Source organism: Dryobates pubescens, chromosome 27 (assembly GCF_014839835.1).
Source record: "Dryobates pubescens isolate bDryPub1 chromosome 27, bDryPub1.pri, whole genome shotgun sequence".
Lineage (NCBI taxonomy): Eukaryota > Metazoa > Chordata > Aves > Piciformes > Picidae > Dryobates > Dryobates pubescens.
In genome coordinates this window covers 486,744-508,553 of record NC_071638.1, presented here as the reverse complement: position 1 = coordinate 508,553, position 21,810 = coordinate 486,744, and the positions used below count along the sequence as shown (strand labels likewise).

The window sequence follows — 21,810 nt, the reverse complement described above, 5'->3', positions numbered from 1 at the left end:
TGTGATTTCAGGAGTGTGGCTGGAGCCCTTGCCAGTGAAGACTGAGGCGAAGAAGTCACCAGGTCTCCCACTTCTTTCTGAGGGGGCCCACACCTTCCTTAGTCTTCCTTTTGCCATTAATGTACCTAGAGAAACGTTTGCTATTCCCCTTGAACTCCCAGGCTAGATTTAATTCTAACTGAGATTTGGCTTTTCTAACCAGGTCACTCACTGCTTAGACAGCTTCCTTATATGCTCCCCCATTCTGGCTGTCCTTTCTTCCACTCCTTGTAGAGTTTCTTTTTGTGTGACAGCATGTCCAGGAGCTCCTTGCTTATCCAGGCAGGGCTCCTAGCATTCTTTCCTGCTTTCCTCTTTGTGGGTATACTTTGCTCCTGGGCATGGAGGAGGTGATCCTTGAACACTGACCAGCTGTCCTGGGCCCCTCTTCCCTCTAAGGCTTTGTCCCACAATACTTTGGCCAGCAGATCCCTGAAGTGATCCAAGTCTGCACGCCTGAAGTACAGGGTTGCAAGCTTAGAATATGCCCGCCCTAGTTGTCTTGAGGATCTTAAATTCTTTTGCTTCATGGTCACTGTAGCCAAGGGTGTCCTTGAGCCTCACATTGGTCACCAGCCCTTCCCTGTCAGCAAGAACAAAGTCCAGCATAGCATCTTTTCTTGTTGGTTCCTCCACCATTTGGAAGAGGAAGTTGTCATCTACGCATTCCAGGAACATCTTGAATTGCTGGTGCCTTGTGTGATAGAATTTCCAACCCACCAGTTTGCTGTGTTGTCCCTTCAGCAGATGTGAGGGTGACTGAAATCCCCCATGAGGGCCAGGGCCTGTGAACACGAAGCCATTTCTGTTTGCCTGTGGAGGGCCTCATCTACTTGGTTCTGCTGGTCAGGTGGCCTGTAGCAGACCCCTACAGTAACATCACCTTCCCCTGTCTTCCCTTTAATCTTCACTGAGATGCTCTCAACCAGCTCCTTTCCCAGGTGGAGCTCCAATGATTCCAGATGGTCACTGATGTAGAGCACAACACCTCCTTCCCTCCTACCCTGTGTGTCCTTCCTGAAGAGCTTGCTCCCATCTATGTTCCCATCATGGGAATCACCCCATCAAGTTTCAGTAATAGGCACTCTGTCATGGCTTTCCAGCAGCACAGTGGCCCTTAATTCATCCTGTTTATTGCCGAAGCTGTGTGTATTCACATAGAGGCACTTCAGCTAGGCTGGCCTTGCCACCCTCTCAGGCAAAATCCCCCTTGATTCTCTTGGGCTGTCTTGGTGCATTGTTCCTGTCTTGCCTCAGGGCAACACATTGAGAGGCCTTACTAGTACTCCATCCCTCTGCTCCTGCTGTGCTGCCCCACTGTGTGTCACAAGCAGGCATAAGATTATTGTAATGGGTTGGGGCAGATCCCCTCCCCACCACAGGCAGAAATAACGACTCAGGCAAACGGATTGCAAAAGTGATGAAAGTTTAAATAGAAAGCAGTGAACGTTACAGCAAACCCAAAGCGCAGTGACAAAGAAAGATCCCATCCCCACCTGAGGGTGCATGCAAAAACCCCCAGGGCTCCTTCTTCCCCCTCCCTCTGCTGGGCTAGTCTCAGCTGGCCAGGCCTGAGACTGCCCATCCCCCTGTGGCCTTGGGCCCAATCAGGCCCATGGCCGGGAGATCTCTCCCCCAGTTACCAAGTCTCGGAGAGGGAAGGAAAGAGGAAGTGCCAGACTCCGCACTGGATCTTATAGTGGTGCAAAGAATTATGGTAGGAAATACACAATTTCCTGTGTCCATCCCTCTGGGCTGGACTTCTGGACACAGGAAGTGAATGCACCAGGGGGGCACCCAGCTCAAACTACAACAATTATAACTGGAGATGGGAAATGATAATGAGTAACTAGAGGCCAAATTGCAGCTGAAACTCTTGTAAGTAGAACACAAGCAATTCTAAATTCAAACTTGCTAGAAAGGTTCTGCAGACTGATGTGAGATCAGCAGCACTACTTGTTGCAGCTGGCAGCATATATTCAGATATTGGTGATGGGTTTTTCAAGCAACAAGTGAAGAATCCAAGCAGAACTGCAAAGGCACTTCACATTTGTAGACTAAATCAACAGCAGGCTGGATATGAGTAAGCAGTGTGCCCAGGTGGCCAAGAAAACCAACAGCATCCTGGCCCATCCCACCTACCACTATACCTGACCAGCAGGACCGGGGAGGTGACTGTCCCCTTGTACTCAGCACTGATGAAGCCACACCTTGAGTACTGAGTCCAGGTTTGGGCCACTCACTACAAGAAAGACATTGAGGTCTGTGGCAGTTTAGGCTGGGTGCCTCCTGCTGCTGCCACACAAGATACACCTCTGGTGCCCTGACTGTCCAGCCCAGTGGGTGGACACAGGAAAGAGTGTCTTTCATGCCCATAATGTCCCGATCCCTATAAATCTATCAGCAAGGTCTCACACTTCCTCTTTCTTCCCTCGCTGCTCCCTTGGGAGCACTATCTGGTAATGGAAGGGGAGGTATCTCAAGGCCTCTTGGGCCTGGCTAGGCCTAATGCCAGAATGAGAAGGGGGAAGGGCAATCTCAGATCTGGCCAGCTGAGATTAGCCTAACAGTGGAGAGCAGGGGAAGAAACAGCCCTGGGGGTTTTGGGTATACCGTCAGGTAGGGAGCAGGGGAGTGCTGGGAGGCTTCTGGGTATGCTGTGAGGGACTTTGTATGCTTTGGGATCTTTGTCACTATGCTTGTAGGTTCTGTAAAACACTTTACTGCTTTCCCATTTAAATTTTCCATCACTTCTGCAATCCACTTGTGAGAGTCTCTCTTTTTTCTGCCCCGGTGGGAGGTAAGAGAGGAGCTGGCCTTCCAACCCGGGACAAGGTCCTGGAGGGGATGCAGAGAAGAGCAACAAAGCTGGTGAAGGGACTGGAGAATAGGTCTGGTGAGGAGTGGCTGAGGGAAGTGGGGTTCTTTAGTCTGGAGAAAAGAAGGCTGAGGGGAGACCTTCTCATTCTCCACAACTATCTGAAAGGAACTGGAGCCAGGTAGGGATTGGTTTCTTCTCCCTATCAAAAAGAGACAGGATGGAAGGAAATGGACTCAAGCTGTATCAGGGGATGTTTAGGTTGGCTAGTAGAAGAAGCTTCTTCACTGAAAGGGTTCTCAAATGCTGGAATAGGTTCCCCAGGGAAGTGGTTGAATCCCCATCCCTGCAGGTGTTTAAAAGACGAAAAGATGTAGTGCTGAAGAACACAGATTGGCATGAGGCTCGGTAGAGGTTGTTAACTGTTGGACTCCAGAATCTTAAAGGTCTTTTCCAACCAAACCAATTCTGTTATTCTATAACACAGTCACATGGAGGCACACTGATGAGCAACTTAACTCTTATGAAAAGCATCATGAGACTGTTACCAGCTTCACTGAGTCAGCACATGAAAACCATGTCGCTTCTGCAAGTGTTCCTGTAACCTCACTAAGATTGTTACAATGGTAGTGTATTTGTGTCCATGTACAAATGAGCAAAACCACACTCATGTTACCAAAAATTAATGATTTCTTTCCCATTAAATGCTTCCATGAGTGGGGGAAGGGAAGGTGCATTTCCAGTTTCCCATTCAATGCAATCAGCCTGACCAATCTTGTTTGCCACAGCAGAAAGGAGTTGTGATGTGGCCTAGCTTCAACTCCGAACGATTTCAATGTTGAATGAGAACAGCTTATACTCACAGAAGTCACTTGGTGGGTTGTGTGTGAGATTCCTGTAGAACTCAGTTCTGTGAGCTTTCTTTAAACCTGTGCATAGCCCAAAATCAGACAGTTTTACATGACCCTAAAAAACAAAAATTAAAAGGAACAAAAAGAAAAAAAAAATCAAAGAAAACAATTTAGAAAGATTATGATTGACAAAAGGGTTTAATAACTGCACATGTCTTCCCAGGCCATGGCAGACTTGGACAGAACTACTTAGTCCAGGGCAAGGAGGCAAATAATGCCTGAATGTTGTTATACTGTGAGGAAACTGGAAATGGTTACAGCTAGAATTCAGCAACAGCTGAGGGCAGTTAGTTTGATTGTGCTGTGAAGTGGATATCACTGAGACATCCCTCACTGCAAGACATTAAGCAGGTCCAGAGAAGAGCAAAGAAGCTGGGGAACAGGTCTTATGAGAAGCAGCTGAGGGAACTGAGGCTGCTTAGTCTGGAGGAAAGGAGACTGAGGGAAGACCTCCTTGATCCATACAGCTCCCTGAAAGGAGGTTGGAGCCGGGTGGGGGTCAGTCTCTTCTCCCTAGTAACAGGGGATAGGAAAAAAGGAAATGGCTCCAAGTTGCACCAGGGGAAGTTTAGGGTGGCTATATGAAAAAGTCTCTCCACTGAAAAGGTTCTGAAAGACAGAGAGGTGGCTGAAGCCCCATCCCTGCAGGTGTCTACAAGAGACAGATGTATGTAGTGCTGAGGGACATGGTTTAGCACCAGACCTGGCAGAATTAGGTAATAGTTGGACTCAGTAATCTTAAAGATCTTTTCCTACCAAAAGTATACTATGAGACTGAGGATGCTTCCAGGGCAGAATTCCCTTGTTCTTCTTGAATGGTAACCAGGTTTCAATCAGGTTTCCAGACATCAGTGCTAGATAGTCTTACAGACTTGTGTATAATGCTTACTGGGTCCTTTTCATGGCTTGCTACAGTCAACTTAACAGTTTCCACCCATGAGTGGGCAATAAAAAAATTAGACAACTGCAGGAATTGAAGTGATTATTAGTGTTGTCTGAGTGTTTCATGCTTTCATTTGTCTTGAAGCAACTAACTATATAAACTTCTAATGTTCGCCATTGGAATGTGCTGCCCAGGGAGGTGGTGGAGTCACCGTCCCTGGAGGTGTTCAAGGGGAGATTGGATGTGGCACTTGGTGCCATGGTCTAGTCATGAGGTCTGTGGAGACAGGTTGGACTTGATGATCCTCGAGGTCTCTTCCAACCTTAGTGATACTGTGATGAATATCAGCATCTGGACCTCCTAAGTGGATCTTCTCACTTGAAAGGCTTTCCAACAAATGACAAGGGTGGTTTTGCTTTAAGTATATTGGTGTGCTAGAAGGAAAAAAGATAGTGACAGTTTTCTGCCCTTCACTCTAGCTAGTGTAAATCAGTCACTCTTGTGTCACTACTGGTTCTCACTGATTAGCACCACTATAAATGGCATTATCTGCAGACTGATGTTTAAAGCATAGGCAGTTTACATGCACACTACACACCTTAGCATCCAGTAGAAGGTTATCTGGCTTAATATCCCTGTGGATGAACCCCAGCTGGTGAATAGCATCTATGGCCAACACAGTTTCAGAAATGTAAAACTGTGTCTCCTCTTCTGATAAGGTATCTTTCTTCATTAGCAAAGTCATCATGTCACCTAATCAAAGAGAAGAACATACAGCTTTGAAACCAGAACATGTGAATCATGAGACTAATTCTATGTGAAACCCCCAACTTAACCTTGTAGCTGGGCCTTAGAGCTACTCATTAGAAAACTGTTACTGCAAGGACCTACAAACCCAGCAACACTTTTTGAGCAAACTGGATTTAAAACTTGAAAACCATAAGCAGAAACTGTAATTGGATAGCCCAGGGAGGTACTGTGACTTTTAACACTCAAGATGTGTCATGCACAAATAAACTGTTTTAACAACTCGGGGTTTGTGTTAATAACTTTAGTAGTAAAAAAAAGCAGAACACTGGAATAGAATTATTATTATTTAATCCAAATAACCTTTCTCTCCTTGCCCAAAAAACCCCCAAAACAAATCAGGAAGGGTTACATCCCTGTGACTGAGTTTTCAAACAATGGGGTTTTTTTGTTATCCCAAATCACACAGTACTCGTATCACCCCACACCACAGCAAACAGCTTACCTCCAGGTAAGAACTCCATGATCAGGTAAAGATTTCTTTTATCCTGAAAGCTGTAAAACATTTTCACCACCCAGGCTCCATCTGCTTCAACCAAAATATCTCTTTCTGCTCGGATATGGGCTACCTAAAATGCATATTTAAAGTACTTATTATTAAAAGGGCAATTTCAACACTTCAACAAGGAGCACTGTATGATGTTCCCAGTCCTACAATGTATTTCCATCTTCTTTAGCAAACAAACTACTTTTCACACTCTGTTCAGAAATCATGTTTTTCATAATGGTGAAGGGTCTGGAGAACAGCTCTTCTGAGGAGCAGCTGAGGAAACTAGGATTTTTAGTCTGGAGAAAAGGAGGCTGAAGGGAGAACTCATGGCTTTCTACAACTCCCTGAAAGGAGGTTGGAGCCAGGTGTGTGTCAGTCTCTTCTCCCCAGTAGCAAGTGATAGGAAAAGAAACAGCCTCAAATTGCACCAGGGGAGATTTATGTTGGATATTGGAAGAAACTTCACTGAGAGGGTTCTCAAATACTGAAACAGGCTCCTCAGGGATGTGGTTGAATCTCCATCACTGGAGATGTTTAAAAGAGGCAGGAAGGTGGTGCTGAGGGACATGGTTTAGCACCAGACTTGTCAAACCATTGTCTAATTCTGCCTCGATCTTAAAGGTCCTTAAAGGTCTTTTCAACCCAAATGATTCTAGAATTTTTTACCAAATCCTACAAAGGCCTCCCAAAAATATCCCCTAGAAACCCAGAGAAAAGTCAACCCAGTATTTAACACATCCAAGTACCAAGTTCTGCACATTGGCCACAGCAACCCCATGCAGAGTTACAGGCTGGGGTCAGAGTGGCTGGAGAGCAGCCAGGTAGAGAGGGACCTGGGGGTGCTGGTTGATGGTAGGCTGAACATGAGCCTGCAGTGTGCCCAGGCAGCCAAGAGGGCCAGTGGCATCCTGGCCTGCATCAGGAACAGTGTGGCCAGCAGGAGCAGGGAGGTCATTCTGCCCCTGTACACTGCACTGGTTAGGCCACACCTCGAGTCCTGTGTCCAGTTCTGGGCCCCTCAGTTTAGGAAGGAGGTTGACTTGCTGGAAGGTGTCCAGAGAAGGGCAACAAAGTTGGTGAGGGGTTTGGAACACAGCCCTGTGAGGAGAGGCTGAGGGAGCTGGGGTTGCTTAGCCTGGAGAAGAGGAGACTCAGCGGTGACCTTATTGCTCTCTACAACAACCTGAAGGGAGGTTGTAGACAGGCAGAGGTTGGTCTCTTCTCCCAGGCAGCCAGCACCAGAACAAGAGGACACAGTCTCAGGCTGCACCAGGGGAGGTTTAGGCTGGAGGTTAGGAAGAAGTTCTCCACAGAGAGAGTGATTGCCCATTGGAATGGGCTGCCCAGGGAGGTGGTGGAGTCACCATCATTGGAGGTGTTCAGGAGGAGACTTGATGGGGTGCTTGGTGCCATGGGTTAGTTGTTTAGATGGGTTGGATTGGTTGATGGGTTGGACACGATGATCTTGAAGGTCTCTTCCAACCTGGTTTATTCTATTCTAAACCATTGTTTAATTCTGCCTCGATCTTAAAGGTCCTTTCCAACCCAAATGATTCTATGATTCTAGAACTTTTTTACCAAATCCTACAAAGGCCTCCCAAAAATATCCCCTAGAAACCCAGAGAAAAGTCAACCCAATATCCACTCACACAGTTTTACAGAAGCACATCTCCATAAACACAAAGCACAGCTTATGAAGCTGAGGCCTTTTTTGGGAAGAACAAAGCTTGGGGGATGGGGGGGGGGGGGAAGGCAAAGCATACAGAGCTGACAGTCACAGAGCCTACTGCAAGTTCAGACACGTGCACTTGGTGCCATGGTTTAGTTGATTAGATAGTGTTGGGTGATAGGTTGGACTTGATCTCTAAGGTCTTTTCCAACCTTGGTGATTCTGTGATTGTATTTCTTGACAGCTGTAAGATTTCCATTATTCATGTAGCAGAAAGCAAATTCTGGGGAAAAAAAATAAATAAATTATGGCTATCCTAGTTTTAAGGACTAATTCCCTCAAGCAGAGTCCATCTCTTCTGTTCTGCTGGCCAACAGCACCTTCACCACAGGGCAATGGGTCTTCTCTCTGCATCAGGCACTCCAACTTCAATTTAATTACAGAATCACAGAAATATTCAGGTTGGAAAAGACCCTTGGGATCATCAAGTCCAAATAATATCCCTACTCTATCTGTTCCTGTTAGAAAAGACTTCTTTCCACCCTCCACTCTTCAATGTAGCTATAAACTAGAGTATTAAAACCTTGTTTAAAAACAGATAGGATGTTTTCCAGTGCCATCAAGCTTCAGGGAGGAAAAAACAGACAATAAAAAAACACACTGAGAAAAGCACCTTACGTTTGTTGCATTGATGTTCTGGGTTGCTTTCTACTGAACAAACCAGGGAATAAAATGACAGCAGATAAATACTCTCCAGGGAAGATTGCTGCGACAGAAAAAACTGAGAGTCTGAGCTACCTCTGCTGCATGGGCTGTAGAATAGAACAGAATAAACCAGGTTGGAAGAGACCTTCAAGATCATCGCGTCCAACCTATCATCCAACACCACCTAATCAACTAACCCATGGCACCAAGCACCCCATCAAGTCTCCTCCTGAACACCTCCAGTGATGGGGACTCCACCACCTCCCCAGGCAGCCCATTCCAATGGGCAATCACTCTCTCTGTGGAGAACTTCTTCCTAACATCCAACCTACACCTCCCCTGGTGCAGCCTGAGACTGTGTCCTCTTGTTCTGTTAGTGGTTGCCTGAGAGAAGAGACCAACCCCGTCCTGGCTACAACCTCCCTTCAGGTAGTTGTAGACATCAGTAAGGTCTCCCCTGAGCCTCCTCTTCTCCAGGCTAAGCAACCCCAGCTCCCTCAGCCTCTCCTCACAGGGCAGTGTTCCAAACCCCTCACCAACTTCGTTGCCCTTCTCTGGACACGCTCCAGCAAGTCAACCTCCTTCCTAAACTGAGGGGCCCAGAACTGGACACAGGACTCGAGGTGTGGCCTAACCAGTGCCTGTTCTATCGGGTCATAAAATGTGGCAGGGCTTCAAACACGGGGCCATACACCCTCTGGGTGCTTGGCAGAACATGTTGCTTCTCTGGCTCCCTACAATTTAGGGCTTGAAGAGAAAACAAAAAAAATAGAGGATCACTGCAGGGCAGTGTAATACAAAAGGAAACAATGGGTAAGGTTTGAACAGGTGAGGAAAAGTCCCCTTTAGTCTGCCCTTTCGCTTGAGACAGCCACACTGGATTTCTGGAGTTGTGCTGAAGTACTTGCTGCGTCCTTTCAGCATTCACACTGAATTGGGAACTAAACATTACAACCAAACTAACAAACACAAAGAAAACCAAAACAACACAGGACCCTACTAAAGAGAAAAATAAAGGAAACAAAGCCCCTGAACGATGTGCCCTCTGTTGGTGTGGAGCCATCCAAAGATGGTTTTGTTTTAAACTTTGGCATAGTTCTACTTTTTGAGCAGCAGTTGGACAGATGAAGTACTGTATCTGCATTGATAAAGGAGGGAAGAAGCATAGTAAACCTGGTTTTAGCACTAATCATGGCAGAGGACATTGCACAAATCTAAACACAAGGAAGTTTTGGCTCTTTCCCCTCTTTCCAGTATTTTTCTTTCAAAACACCTGATACAAACAGGAAAGTGTGCCTGTTAAATCACCTGCCTCCTCCTCACAAACGCGGTCCAGGGCAGAGGGGCAGAAATAGGACAAGAGGCAGATAGAACAAGGGGCAATGGCTCTGACCTGGAAGAGGGCAGATTTAGACTGGAGATTAGGAAGAAATTCTTCAGTGAGGGTGGTGAGACACTGGAACAGGTTGCCCAGGTAGGTTGTGGATGTTCCCTCCCTGGAAGTGTTCAGGGACAGGTTGGATGAGGCCTTGAACAACCTGGTCCAGTGGGAGGCGTCCCTGCCCATGGCAGGGGGATTGGAGCTAGATGATCTATCCTAACCTATTCTATGAATCTATAATAAAAAAGAAATTAAAAATCAGTAAGTAAAACTTTTACAAATCAACTGTAAATAAAATACATGGTTAAAATAGGGTCATGACCTTATTTCCTAACTTCTCCTTGTTCTTTGTGTAGCTACTCTGATCTGTGAGATTGGGACTTTCAACAGGGAGAATATGACCGAGTAGTATCTACTGCAATCTTCTAGACAGCGTAAGTTTGAAATCTTGGGCACTTAGACAAGCACAAACCTGCTCTTTCTCCAGCATATCTGCTTTTCTCAGTATCTTCATTGCATAAATATGACCTGTATCCTTCTTCTGAACAAGGCGTACCTACAACGAGAAACAACCCTATCAGTCTTCTCTACCTCAGAAACAAGACCCAAGCATGGAATCTACTGGAAGGCTCAAAATTGCTGGGCATGGAAAAGTTTTTAAACACTTAAAAAAACCCAAACAAACACAGAACAGGAATATTTCTCCAGAACACAGCACTAATACTAATGATGAACAGGTATTTTGAAACAGTCCTTAGGTTAGGCAGGCACGTTCCAGGTAGCTGGGAGATTGTGTACTCCAAAATGCAGAAGCAGATCCAACTGTGGTGTGACACAGGGCAGGCAGAAGGCTTATGGAGAGGAGCTGCACAACTGCCAGTCCGTTATTTCAGGGACTCACATGAGCAACATTAGTTTGGGAAGCCAGGGGGAAACTAAAGGCCTTTCCACGGGAGGAAAGTCAAACGGCTATTCTTCTGCCATCAAGATCTCTAGCTGGAACTTTTTGCCTGTAATTAAATATTCCATTTTAACATTCAAGACAAATTTTAGTATCCTGTTCAAGCAAGAAAATGACAAACCTCCCCAAATGCTCCTCTTCCTATAACTTTCAAAGACTCAAAATCATCCAAGCCAAGTCTAGTCCTCTTCAGTCGCAGAAACTCTGTTTCCTTGCGAGCGTGTTGTGACCTGCGCAATTTTTTCTAAGGAGACACACAGAGGAAAAAAAATTGTAAGTCATTTGACAGTAGAAAGTCCACAGACAATCACAGAACGTTAGGGGTTGAAAGGGACCTCAAAAGATCATCCAGAGTCCATCCCGCTGCCAGAGCAGGCTCACCGATACCAGATCACATAGGAATGCACCCAGGTGGGCTTTGAGTACCTCCAGAGGAGGAGACCCCACAACATCCCAGGGCAGCCTGCTCCACTGTTGTCACCCTCACAGGGAAAAAATTGTTCCTTGTGTTTACATGGGACTTCCTATGCCTCAACTTCCACCCATTGCTCCTGGTCCTGTCACTGGGCAATGTAAGGTGCTGGGTTAGGAACTGGCTGGAGGCTGAGCCCAGAGAGTGGTGGTGAATGGTGCCACAGCCAGCTGGCAGCCAGGCACCAGTGGTGTGCCCCAGGGATCAGTGCTGGGCCCCATACTCTTTAACATCCTTATTGATGATCTGGATGAGGGGGTTGAGTCCATCAGCAGTAAATTTTCAGAGAACACTAAGCTGGGGGCAGATGTTGATCTGTTAGAGGGTAGGAGAGCTCTGTACAAAGACCTTGACAGGCTGGACAGATGGGCAGAGTCCAAGGGCAGGAGACTGAACACATCCAAGTGCCAGGTTCTGCGCATTGGCCACAGCAACCCCATGCAGTGCTACAGGCTGGGGTCAGAGTGGCTGAGAGCAGCCAGGCAGAGAGGGACCTGGGGGTGCTGGTCAATGGTAGGCTGAACATGAGCCTGCAGTGTGCCCAGGCAGCCAAGAGGGCCAATGGCATCCTGGCTTGCATCAGGAATAGCGTGGCCAGGAGGAGCAGGGAGGTCATTGTGCCCCTGTACACTGCACTGGTTAGGCCACACCTTGAGTCCTGTGTCCAGTTCTGGGCCCCTCAGTTTAGGAAGGAGGTTGACTTGCTGGAATGTGTCCAGAGAAGGGCAACAAAGTTGGTGAGGGGTTTGGAGCACAGCCCTGTGGGGAGAGGCTGAGGGAGCTGGGGTTGCTTAGCCTGGAGAAGAGGAGGCTCTGGGGTGACCTTACTAATGTCTGCAACAACCTGAAGGGAGGTTATAGCCAGGAAGGGGTTGGTCTCTTCTCCCAGGCAGCCAGCACCAGAACAAGAGGACACAGTCTCAAGCTGCACCAGGGGAGGTTTAGGCTGGAAGGTCTTTTCCAACATGGTTAATTCTATTCTATTCAAAGTTTAATCCAGCAGGATGGTGTTTTATACAGTAGGATGGTGTTTTATACAGAGGCCTCAGGTCTAGTTTCACTTTTTTGGAGTTTTGTTTGTTTGCTACAAGAGTTATAAAAAGCCAGTGATAAAAAATAATGAAGAAACAAAAAATCATGCTGGCTCCCAGCACATTGGTCTTAGGGGCAAAGTCATTGAGACAAACACTTCTATTTCTGGGCAGTGAGAAGGATCAATAAAAGCTTAAATTTGTACCCCATGAAAAAAGCAAAGACAGGCCACATGGAGCCTAACAAGCAGCAGATATTCAACTTGCCTTTTGGCACACAAACACCTGTGTTTGGAAAAAACCTGTTCAGACACTGTCATATATTTTGCTCTACAAGAACATCAATGGGCCTCACCTAGAGAGCAGACAAAAACACCAACCTCTGCTGCCAAAGACACTGAGATCTAAGTGCCTGCTAAAGGAGAGCCATCCATTAGGCATCTACCAGATTTGGTACTAGGATGATGGGTTTGCAGCCACAAGATGGCATTATGTGCCCACACTCACTTTTTGTTCTTTCTAGAAATTATGGCAGTGACACAAACTCAGAAACAGAATAGAATTAACCAGGTTGGAAAAGACCTTAGAGACCATCAAGTCCAACCCATCACCCAACACCATCTAATCAACTAAAGCATGGCACCAAGTACCTCATCCAGTCTTTTCTTGAACACTAAAAGTGATGGTGACTCCACCACCTCCCTGGGCAGCACATTCCAATGGCAAATCACTCTTTTTGTGAAGAACTTCTTCCTAACAGCCAGCCTAAACCTTCCCTGGTGCAGCTTGAGACTGTGTCTTCTTGTTCTGTTGGTGGTTTCCTGGAATGAATGAAATGCTGTACACAGATTGCATTGGGTTGGAAGGAACCCTCAAAGGTCATCTTGCCCAACTTCCCTGCAGTCATCAGGGGTGCCTCCAAACAGATTGAGCTGTCCAGGGCTACATCAAGTCTGACCTTGAATGTCTCCAGGGACAAAGGCCTCAACCACATCACTGGGCACGCTCTTCTAGGATTTTACCACTCTAATTGTAAAGAATTTCCTCTCTATGTCCAACCTAAATCTACCCTGCTCCAAACCCTTGAGGGACATCACTTGCCACCTGTCTTCATCTGGACATTGAGCTCTACCCTTTGTATGCAATCATCCAGACAATTCCTTATCCACTGGACAGGTTGGCCATCAAATCTGTATTTCTCCAGCTTAAAGAGAGTCAAAGGCTTTATAAAAGTCCAGATAGATGACATCCACAGGTCATCCCTTATCCACTGATGTAGTCACTCCATTGTAGAAAGGTAATAGGTTGGTCACACAGGACATGCCCTTGGTGAAGCTATGCTGGCTGTCTCAAATCACCCTCCCTGTCCTCCACCTGGTCCAACAGGATCTGCTCCATGATCTTCCCAGGCATAGAGGTGAGGCTGACAGGTCAGTCATTTCCAGGATCTTGGTTTTTAACCCTTTTTAAAACTGGGTGCAATGTTTCTCTTCTCCCAGCCTCCAAGGACTTCACCTGACTGCCAGAACTTTTCAAAGATTATGGAGAATGGCCCTGAAACTACATCAGCCAATTCCTTCAGCTCTTTGGGATGCATTTCATCAGGTCCCAAAGATTTATGTATGTTGAGGTTCCTCAGGTGATCCTGAACTTGATCTTCCCTTACAGTGGAAGGGGCTTTACCTCACTGGTCTGCACTTAGTGGTCCATCAACTCAGGACAGGGATGGAACAAAATTGCCAGTGAAGGCTTGAGGCAAAAATGGTTTTCAGTACCTCAGCCTTCTCATCTGTTGACACCAGGTCTCTCGCCTACAGAAGCCCTCTTCTTAGCATCCCTTGCCAGGTTCAGCTCTAGGTGTGCCTTAGCCTCCCTGACCTCATTGCTTTCGTAAACGGGTGTTCCTACACTCCTCCTAAGTTTCCTGTCCCTACTTCCACTGTGTGTGCAGGTCCCTCTTACTCTTCATTTTCACCAGCAGGTTATTCAGCCATGCTGGTCCCTTTCCTTCCTTGCCCAACTTCTTACATGTGGTAATGGTTGCAATAAGCAGTGTGAGCAATCCGGCAGTGTAGGCCTAGAGCCTGACACGGTGGTAGGCCGTGCCCAGCATGGGTGCAGAAGTAGCCAGCAGCATAGCAGAATAGTGCTGTGCCTGCACTGTGTAACCAAAGCAGGACACCGGTACCTATAAACACAGAGAGTTATCTCAGAATAACAGGACACACACCTGCATCAACAGTCTTGCCTGTTATTACTGGTTTAACCAATAATCTATAGTAATAGTGTGTGGTCACTCGTGAGGGGCCAATGAAGCCATGCCAGCAATGCCCTCCGAGTTGATGTAAGTTCTAAGAGTTTTCTTACTGCGCACTTTCCTCCATGCTTCTTACGAGCCTGTCAGCCCTACTGTCTGCTCTGTACCATGCTTTCTAGAGGACACAGTCTCAGGCTGCGCCAGGGGAGGTTCAGGCTGGATGTTAGAAAAAAGTTCTATACAGAAAGAGTGATTGCACATTGGAATGGGCTGCCTGGGGAGGTGGTGGAGTCACCATCACTGGAGGTGTTCAGGAGGAGACTTGATGGGGTGCTTGGTGCCATGGGTTAGTTGTTTGGGCGGTGTTGGATTGGTTGATGGGTTGGACGCGATGATCTTGAAGGTCTCTTCCAACCTGGTTTATTCTATGTATTCTATGCTTTCACCATAGGCCTGAGCCATAGGCCTGCAATACTGAAGCAATAAAGGACAATACTAGATCATATTGATCAGATGTATTGACTCCATTCTCCGTCGTCGCTAAACTTACACACAGGCATCAAGAGCTCTTACTCTCCAAGGATAATGCCCTTAAAGATCTGCCAGCTCTGCTCTGCTCCCTTGTCCCTGAGGATCCTTTCCCAGGGGGTCCTTCGGGGTCCAACTCCCTAAGGAGCCGGAAGCTTGCCTTCCTATAATTCAGAGTCCTGACTACACTCCCTGTCTGTCCTGTATCCCTTAGGACTGCAAATTCCACCAGTGCATGATCACTGCAGCCCAATCTTGACATCAGTGATGAGTTCTTCACTTGCATTTGTGACTGCCAGGCCCAGTATTGCATTCCATCGGGTAGGGCTGTCCAGTATCTGGCTCAGGAAGCTATCATCGAGGCACTGCAGGAGTCTCCTTGATTGCCTACAGCTTGCTCTGATATTTTTCCAGCAGAAGTTGGTGCACTTGAAGTCCCCCAGCAGGACAAGAGCCTGCAAGCATGAAACCACATCTAGCTGGAGTAGGAAGGCTCCACCAGTGGGCTCCCCCTAATCAGGTAGTCTGTAGCAGACACCAGCCACAAGGTTCCCTTTGCTGCCTTGGTCTCTAATTCTTATCCACCAGCTTTTGACTGGTTCACAGCAATTCTTCAGGGACAGTTCTTCACACTCTGTGGTTTTGAAGGCAGTACAGGCAGTCCCAGTGTGATGGACTTCAGAAATGCAATTTACTGACTACAGTTCTGAGAGATGCCACTCAGGTAGAGATCACCACATCCTCATCACTTCCACAGGGAGCACAGGTCTGCCCAGTTTGTTGTTCAAATCAAGACAGAATGGTTCAGCATTTTGCTTTCTAACCACTTCTTCCAGTAATATCTCACCTTTTTTCCTTGCCAAATACCATGGCAAACGATTTTGATCTATATACTTGCTGCTGCCATATGTCTCAAAGGACCAAGAGAAAATGAAAAGCCTTAGCTACTTCCAGTACCATTGAAGTATATTCCCTAATAAACAAGTTATTTAGCATTCATTTACAAACTAAAACTTCATGTCATGCTAACTCCTTCTGTAAGCTCCTCAAATGCCAGTTTGAAGGGGTGCAAAGCACAGTAGTGTCTTTAGAGGTTAAGGAGTATTTACCTCCTCATCTGCAAGGCCTTCCTCTTCCATAGCCACTTCTAGCTTCTTCTGCCTGCAAAGGGAAGAAACAGGAGACCAATTTTGGTTTTACTATTAAACCCAAATTTAACACTCCAGCAAGACAATACCTTTACTTCATGTTTTCCAGATGTGGGAGAATTTGCCTGAGACAGACATTTGAGGACTTCCTGTGCACTCCCCTCCATTTACTCATTTATAAAAGTGACCCAAGCTGTTGCAAACAAGCAAATGTAAGCACCCATCTTTGCAAAACTAGGCATTACAGCTCCAAATGTATAATCACTCTAATGACTTGTATTTCTTCTTACAACCTAGCTGAAGCAAGGCTTTTTTTATCAATTAGGATAATGAATCAGAGCAAGCTTTTGTTATTTTTCACTATTTTAATCTCATTTCTACCTCCTACACCTCCACCAGCTCCACCTTTCACTCCCAGTCCTAGCCTTGCTGACCTCTCCTTGGTCACGCACTTGGTCCTGCTCCCTTTACTCTCATACCAACTAGCTCCACCCTCCCTGGATTCATCACCATCTTCTACCAGTGTTTGTGAAGTAAGGCTCACCAGTCCCAAGGCTCCTCCAGTTGTTGCCTTGCCAGGCTGGAAAGGCCTGAGTGAAGCCTGAGAGTACCCCACAGAGCACGCAGGGTCAGCACATGGCAACCCATCCACTAGACCTCTCTTTCTCCATCCCTAGGATGCTTCTTCATGACTGTCAGGGTGCTGCTTTCAGAATGCTGGTTACCCACTAGCAGAAGACAAGAGTTGGAAGGCTGGGTGCCAGGCTCTTGGTGTCTTCTTGTACCAGGAAGTACAGCAGGATCCCCTAAATTAAAGGCCCTTGGTAGACAGTCCATTCTTCTAACTAGAAGCAACTCAATTATATGGAGTAACAACTAAACATGATGAAGAGAGAAACCCTGCTGCCCAACAGAAAACCCCTCATTAAAAACATATTATCAGTGCAATGATAATTTCACATGCTGATGACAATTTGAAACAACATTCATTACAATCAAATGCTGGATGCCTTAGCACTTAATTCAAGTAGCACTTGGCCACATCACAGGCAGAACTGAGAACTGATGAGAAAAGTTAAAATGGAGATGATCAACACATACTCAAAGTACCAGTCAGCATCATTCAGAGATCATTTAGAGGTGGGTATTGCATTATCCTCAAAATACATTCTGCCCACCCAAGAACCTCTCAAACTTTTCATCACCTTCAGTACTGTGTTCAGATTTGGGGCCTTCACTACAAGGAAGACACTGAAGTGCTGAAGCACATCCAGAGAAGGCCTGGAAAGATAGTCAAGGGCCATGAAAACAGGTCTGGTGACTTGTGGCTGAGGGAACTGGGGTGAAAATGAGACTGAGATTTCTCTCTTCATCTCCTTGAAAGGAGGTTCAAACAGGCTCCCCAGGGAGGTGGTTGAATCCCGATCCCTACAGGTGTTGATGCAGATGTGGTGCTGAGGGACATGGTTTAGCAGCAGACTTGGTAGTTAGAGAATGATCAGACCTAATTATCTTGAAGGACTTTTCCAACCAAAACTATTCTATGATCACCAGCCCTATGCTCTTTACTGCTCCTTATTTCTACCACCACCATCTCTCTGCCTCCTCTCCTTACTCCATCATCACATTTAACACCTCATCTATGTCATCTTCCCTACCTCCTATATGCTCCCTTCCACAGGGTTTATGAGTCTTGGCACGAGCTCCATGCTACAAAGGACCAACAGACACCACGAGACACTGCCTTCCAGAAAACCAAGTTAATTCCTATAAGCAGCTATGCAGCATCTTCCTCTGTAGATTTTACTCCTTGTCACACATAGGAGGAATCAGAGGTCATGAACCTCATGTGCTACAGAGCAAGACCCTGCACAGAGCAGTTTCAACAAGGTAGTAATAATCTGATGAGAAGGTAAATCATATGAGAAGTTAAAAGCAGAGGTCCTCAGTCACTCCCTGACTTCCTTGTGCAGTAGCAGGGAATGTTCACAGGTCTACCAGCACAGCCAGCAGCTGAAAGGTAGCTTGTGCCCTTTGGGGATTAGGCCTTTGCTGTTAAGAAAAGCATCTGAAAACTGCTTCGTGCACAGGGATCCAAGTGTCCTTGAGCAAAGACTGCCAAAAGCTGAGACAGGCTCAAGATGGGGAAGAGGCAGCAGAGCTGGTACCTGGTTTCTCTCTCTTCATGCTGTATAATTAGGTTACTGTAGAAGTTCTCCAGCGTAAGTTTGGCCACCGTCACTCTCTCCCGGGTGTGGTTACTCATGGGAAAGGAAGTTGTAGTCCCTGCAGTCATCGCCATGGTAACATGTACTGAAACAGAGCATATCACATCATCATTCACTGGCAAATTAAAAGAGATTTGGTTGTATTTTGGGTGGGGTTTTCTGCCAGCAAACTGGCAGAACAAGGGGTGAATCACAGGAAAGAGCTATGCAGGCTGTGGGCAGCTCATCCAGCAGCGCTTGTCCCTAAACGAGGGGAATGTACCTTTGGCAGCCTGTGGAAAGGAAACGGGGGAAGCAACAAGAGGCCCAGACAGCTCCCACAGCTGGATATGTCACAACTCAATGGCAGTGTCAGACTCCAGAAATTCTAGATGCTGCCCAAAGGACAAGATAAAATGAAAAAGTAAATGGACAAAACCCCTAATCCAACCCAGAGGGCAAACTATTGCAAGGACGGATGACAGCCATCAAACTTCTCTGCAATTTAAAGCCACGCAGTTAAATCACATGGGGGCAGTTGGGGAGATTTCTGATAATCACCACATGAAAATGAAATATTGTAATTGCCATATTTTAAGTGGAAAGCTTCTGTTGCTTTTCCCTGTTCAGTTGCTTTTTTTTTTTTAAAGCAATAATCAACCACCAAGAATAGAAAACCCTTCCCCACCACAAGGCTATTACACAACCACCTCTGTGCCACACTGCTATGGAACAGAGTGTTTTCTGGAACAGCTGTTTGTTACAGAGCTCTCTGTGATTGGATTCTCAAATTTGGGGCAGTGGGAATCACAGAAAACATCTGGTTGGAGGAGAACTCAAAGATCATCCAGTCCAACCTTTGATCAAACACCGAAGCGTCAACACTAAATCACATCCCTAAGTGCCAGGTCCACACTCTGCTTAAGCATCTCCAGGGCTGGTGACTTGACCAGTGCCCTGGGCAGCCTGTTTCAACGTCTCATAACCCTCTCTGTGAAGAAGTATCTCCAAGCACCCAGCCTGAACCTCCCCCAGGGCAGCTTGAAACCATTTCCTCTGGTCCTATCACTTGACACCAAGAAGAGGTTGCCCCTTCCTCACTCCAACCTCCCTTCAGGTCTCCTCTCAGACTCTTCTCAAGACTGAAGAACACCAGCTCCCTTAGATACTTCTCATAGGCCATGTGCTCCAGGCCCTTCAAAATCCTCATTGCCCTTCTCTAAACATGCTACAGAACCTCAATGCCCATCTTCTAGGGAGGGGCCCAGAACTGAACACAACACTCAAGATGTGGCTTAACCTGCACTGAGCACAGGGGAATGATCACCTCCCTGTTCCTGCTGGCCAGAGTGTTTCTAACCCAAGCCAGGATGCCATTGGCTTTCTTAGCCATGTGGGCACTACTGACTCAGATTTAATTGACTGCCAACCAGAACTTCCAGGTCCCTCTTCAAGTCTCTGCTTTCCAACCACACATTCTCAAGTCTGTAGACTGCCATGGGGTTGTTGTGACCCAGGTGCAGGACCTGGTACTTAGCCTTGTTGAACTTTGTACAAGTAACCTTGGTCCATTGGTCTAACCTGTCAGGGTTCTGCTGGAAAGCCTCCCTACCCTCTAGCAGACTGACACAGCCACCCAGCCAAAATATTCTTGTGCAGCTGTAGACATGTTACCCATACAGACAAAGTACTTCTAGGTCAGTGCACATGGTCACTGAATCCTTAAAAACCAGGAAGAAAGAGGGAAGATGAAAAGCTGCTCTCTTTGATCACTTTCATCTTGAACCCAAAGAACTGGGATGTACTAGAACAAGGCTTCTCATGCTGGAAAACCACATCTTAGGCCAGCCCTGAGTCCTTTGCAGCTGGTCTAGGGAAGTGGAGTGAAATTAAAAAACCAAAAGGCATAGTTTGTTGTAGGCCTCATGCTCAGCCTTGAATACATAGAATAGACCAGGTTGGAAGAGACCTTCAAGATCATCGTGTCCAACCAATCCAACACCACCCAAACAACTAACCCATGGCACCAAGCACCCCATCAAGTCTCCTCCTGAACACCTCCAGTGATGGTGACTCCACCACCTCCCCGGGCAGCCCATTCCAATGGGCAATCACTCTCTCTGTGTAGAACTTCCTCCTAACCTCCAGCCTAAACCTCCCCTGTCACAGCTTGAGACTGTGTCCTCTTGTTCTGGTGCTGGCTGCCTGGGAGAAGAGACCAACATCTGCCTGTCTACAACCTCCCTTCAGGTAGTTGTAGAGAGCAATAAGGTCACCCCTGAGTCTCCTCTTCTCCAGGCTAAGCAACCCCAGCTCCCTCAGCCTCTCCTCATAGGGCTGTGTTCCAAACCCAACCCTTGAAGTGGGTTGAGCCACTGAAAGGGAGACTCACAGCAGGAAGCCATGAGTAACTACATGTCAGTCTCTGTGTTTACAGTATCACAGTACCACCAAGGTTGGAAGAGACCTCAAAGATCATCAAGTCCAACCTGTCACCACAGACCTCATGACTAGACCATGGCACCAAGTGCCACATCCAATCCCCTCTTGAACACCTCCAGGGATGGGGACTCCACCACCTCCCTGGGCAGCACATCCCAATGACGAACGACTCTGTCAGTGAAGAACTTTCTCCTCACCTCCAGCCTAAACCTCCCCTGGTGCAGCTTGAGACTGTGTCCTCTTGTTCTGGTGCTGGTTGCTAGAGAGAAGAGACCAACCCCTTCCTGGCTACAACCACCTTTCAGGTAGTTGTAGAAGGCAATGAGGTCACCCCTGAGCCTCCTCTTCTCCAGGCTAAACAACCCCAGCTCCCTCAGCCTCTCCTCACAGGGCTGTGCTCAAGGCCTCTCCCCAGCCTTGTTGCCCTTCTCTGGACACCTTCAAGTGTCTCCATGTCCTTCCTAAACTGAGGGGCCCAGAACTGGACACAGGACTCAAGGTTTGGCCTAACTAATGCAGAGTACAGGGGCAGAATGACCTCCCTGCTCCTGCTGGCCACACTGTTCCTGATGCAGGCCAGGATGCCATTGGCCCTCTTAGCCTCCTGGGCACACTGCAGGCTCATGTTTTGCCAGCTGTCAATCAGCACCCCCAGGTCCCTCTCTGTTTGACAGCTCTCAGCCACTCTGACCCCAGCCTGTAGCTCTGCCTGGGGTTGCTGTGGAGTTGGTTTGTAAAATGACACAGAAGTACACACGCCTCCTTCTGATTTTTTATCTAATCCTTCCATTTCACCAGTGGGAGAGGCTTTATCTTGAGGAAAACAAATGCCAATTGAGGTTTATGATCTCTGAGTACACCCTAAGGTGAGCCAATTAAAACCTTCAACCAGAAGCAAACTTGCACCTCCATGTCAGGACAAGCAGATTGCTTAACTCCGCTCCAGGATCTTGGGTTTGGATTTGCCTACTGCCCTCTGTCAGGACAGCATTTTTCTCTTGTTGATTTTTACTTGGATTTGGTGTGACAGTAATGGATTTGTTGCCAGATATGCAGCTGCT

At 47.0% G+C, this 21,810-nt stretch overlaps 1 protein-coding gene across 1 annotated transcript in view; it reads right to left on the bottom strand.

Moving 5' to 3' along the window:
* STK38L (serine/threonine kinase 38 like) overlaps positions 1-18,409 on the bottom strand; it is a 37,351-nt gene extending 18,942 nt beyond the window's left edge. The window contains exons 1-7 of the mRNA XM_009896104.2: positions 18,269-18,409; positions 16,062-16,113; positions 10,786-10,908; positions 10,176-10,259; positions 5,904-6,027; positions 5,250-5,404; positions 3,721-3,823 (exon numbers count right to left, since the gene is read on the bottom strand). Of these exons, the coding sequence (XP_009894406.2) occupies positions 3,721-3,823; positions 5,250-5,404; positions 5,904-6,027; positions 10,176-10,259; positions 10,786-10,908; positions 16,062-16,113; positions 18,269-18,402 (775 nt within the window). The 5' untranslated portion in view covers positions 18,403-18,409. The remainder of the gene's footprint in view (positions 1-3,720; positions 3,824-5,249; positions 5,405-5,903; positions 6,028-10,175; positions 10,260-10,785; positions 10,909-16,061; positions 16,114-18,268) is intronic.
* Positions 18,410-21,810: the final 3,401 nt, after the last annotated feature.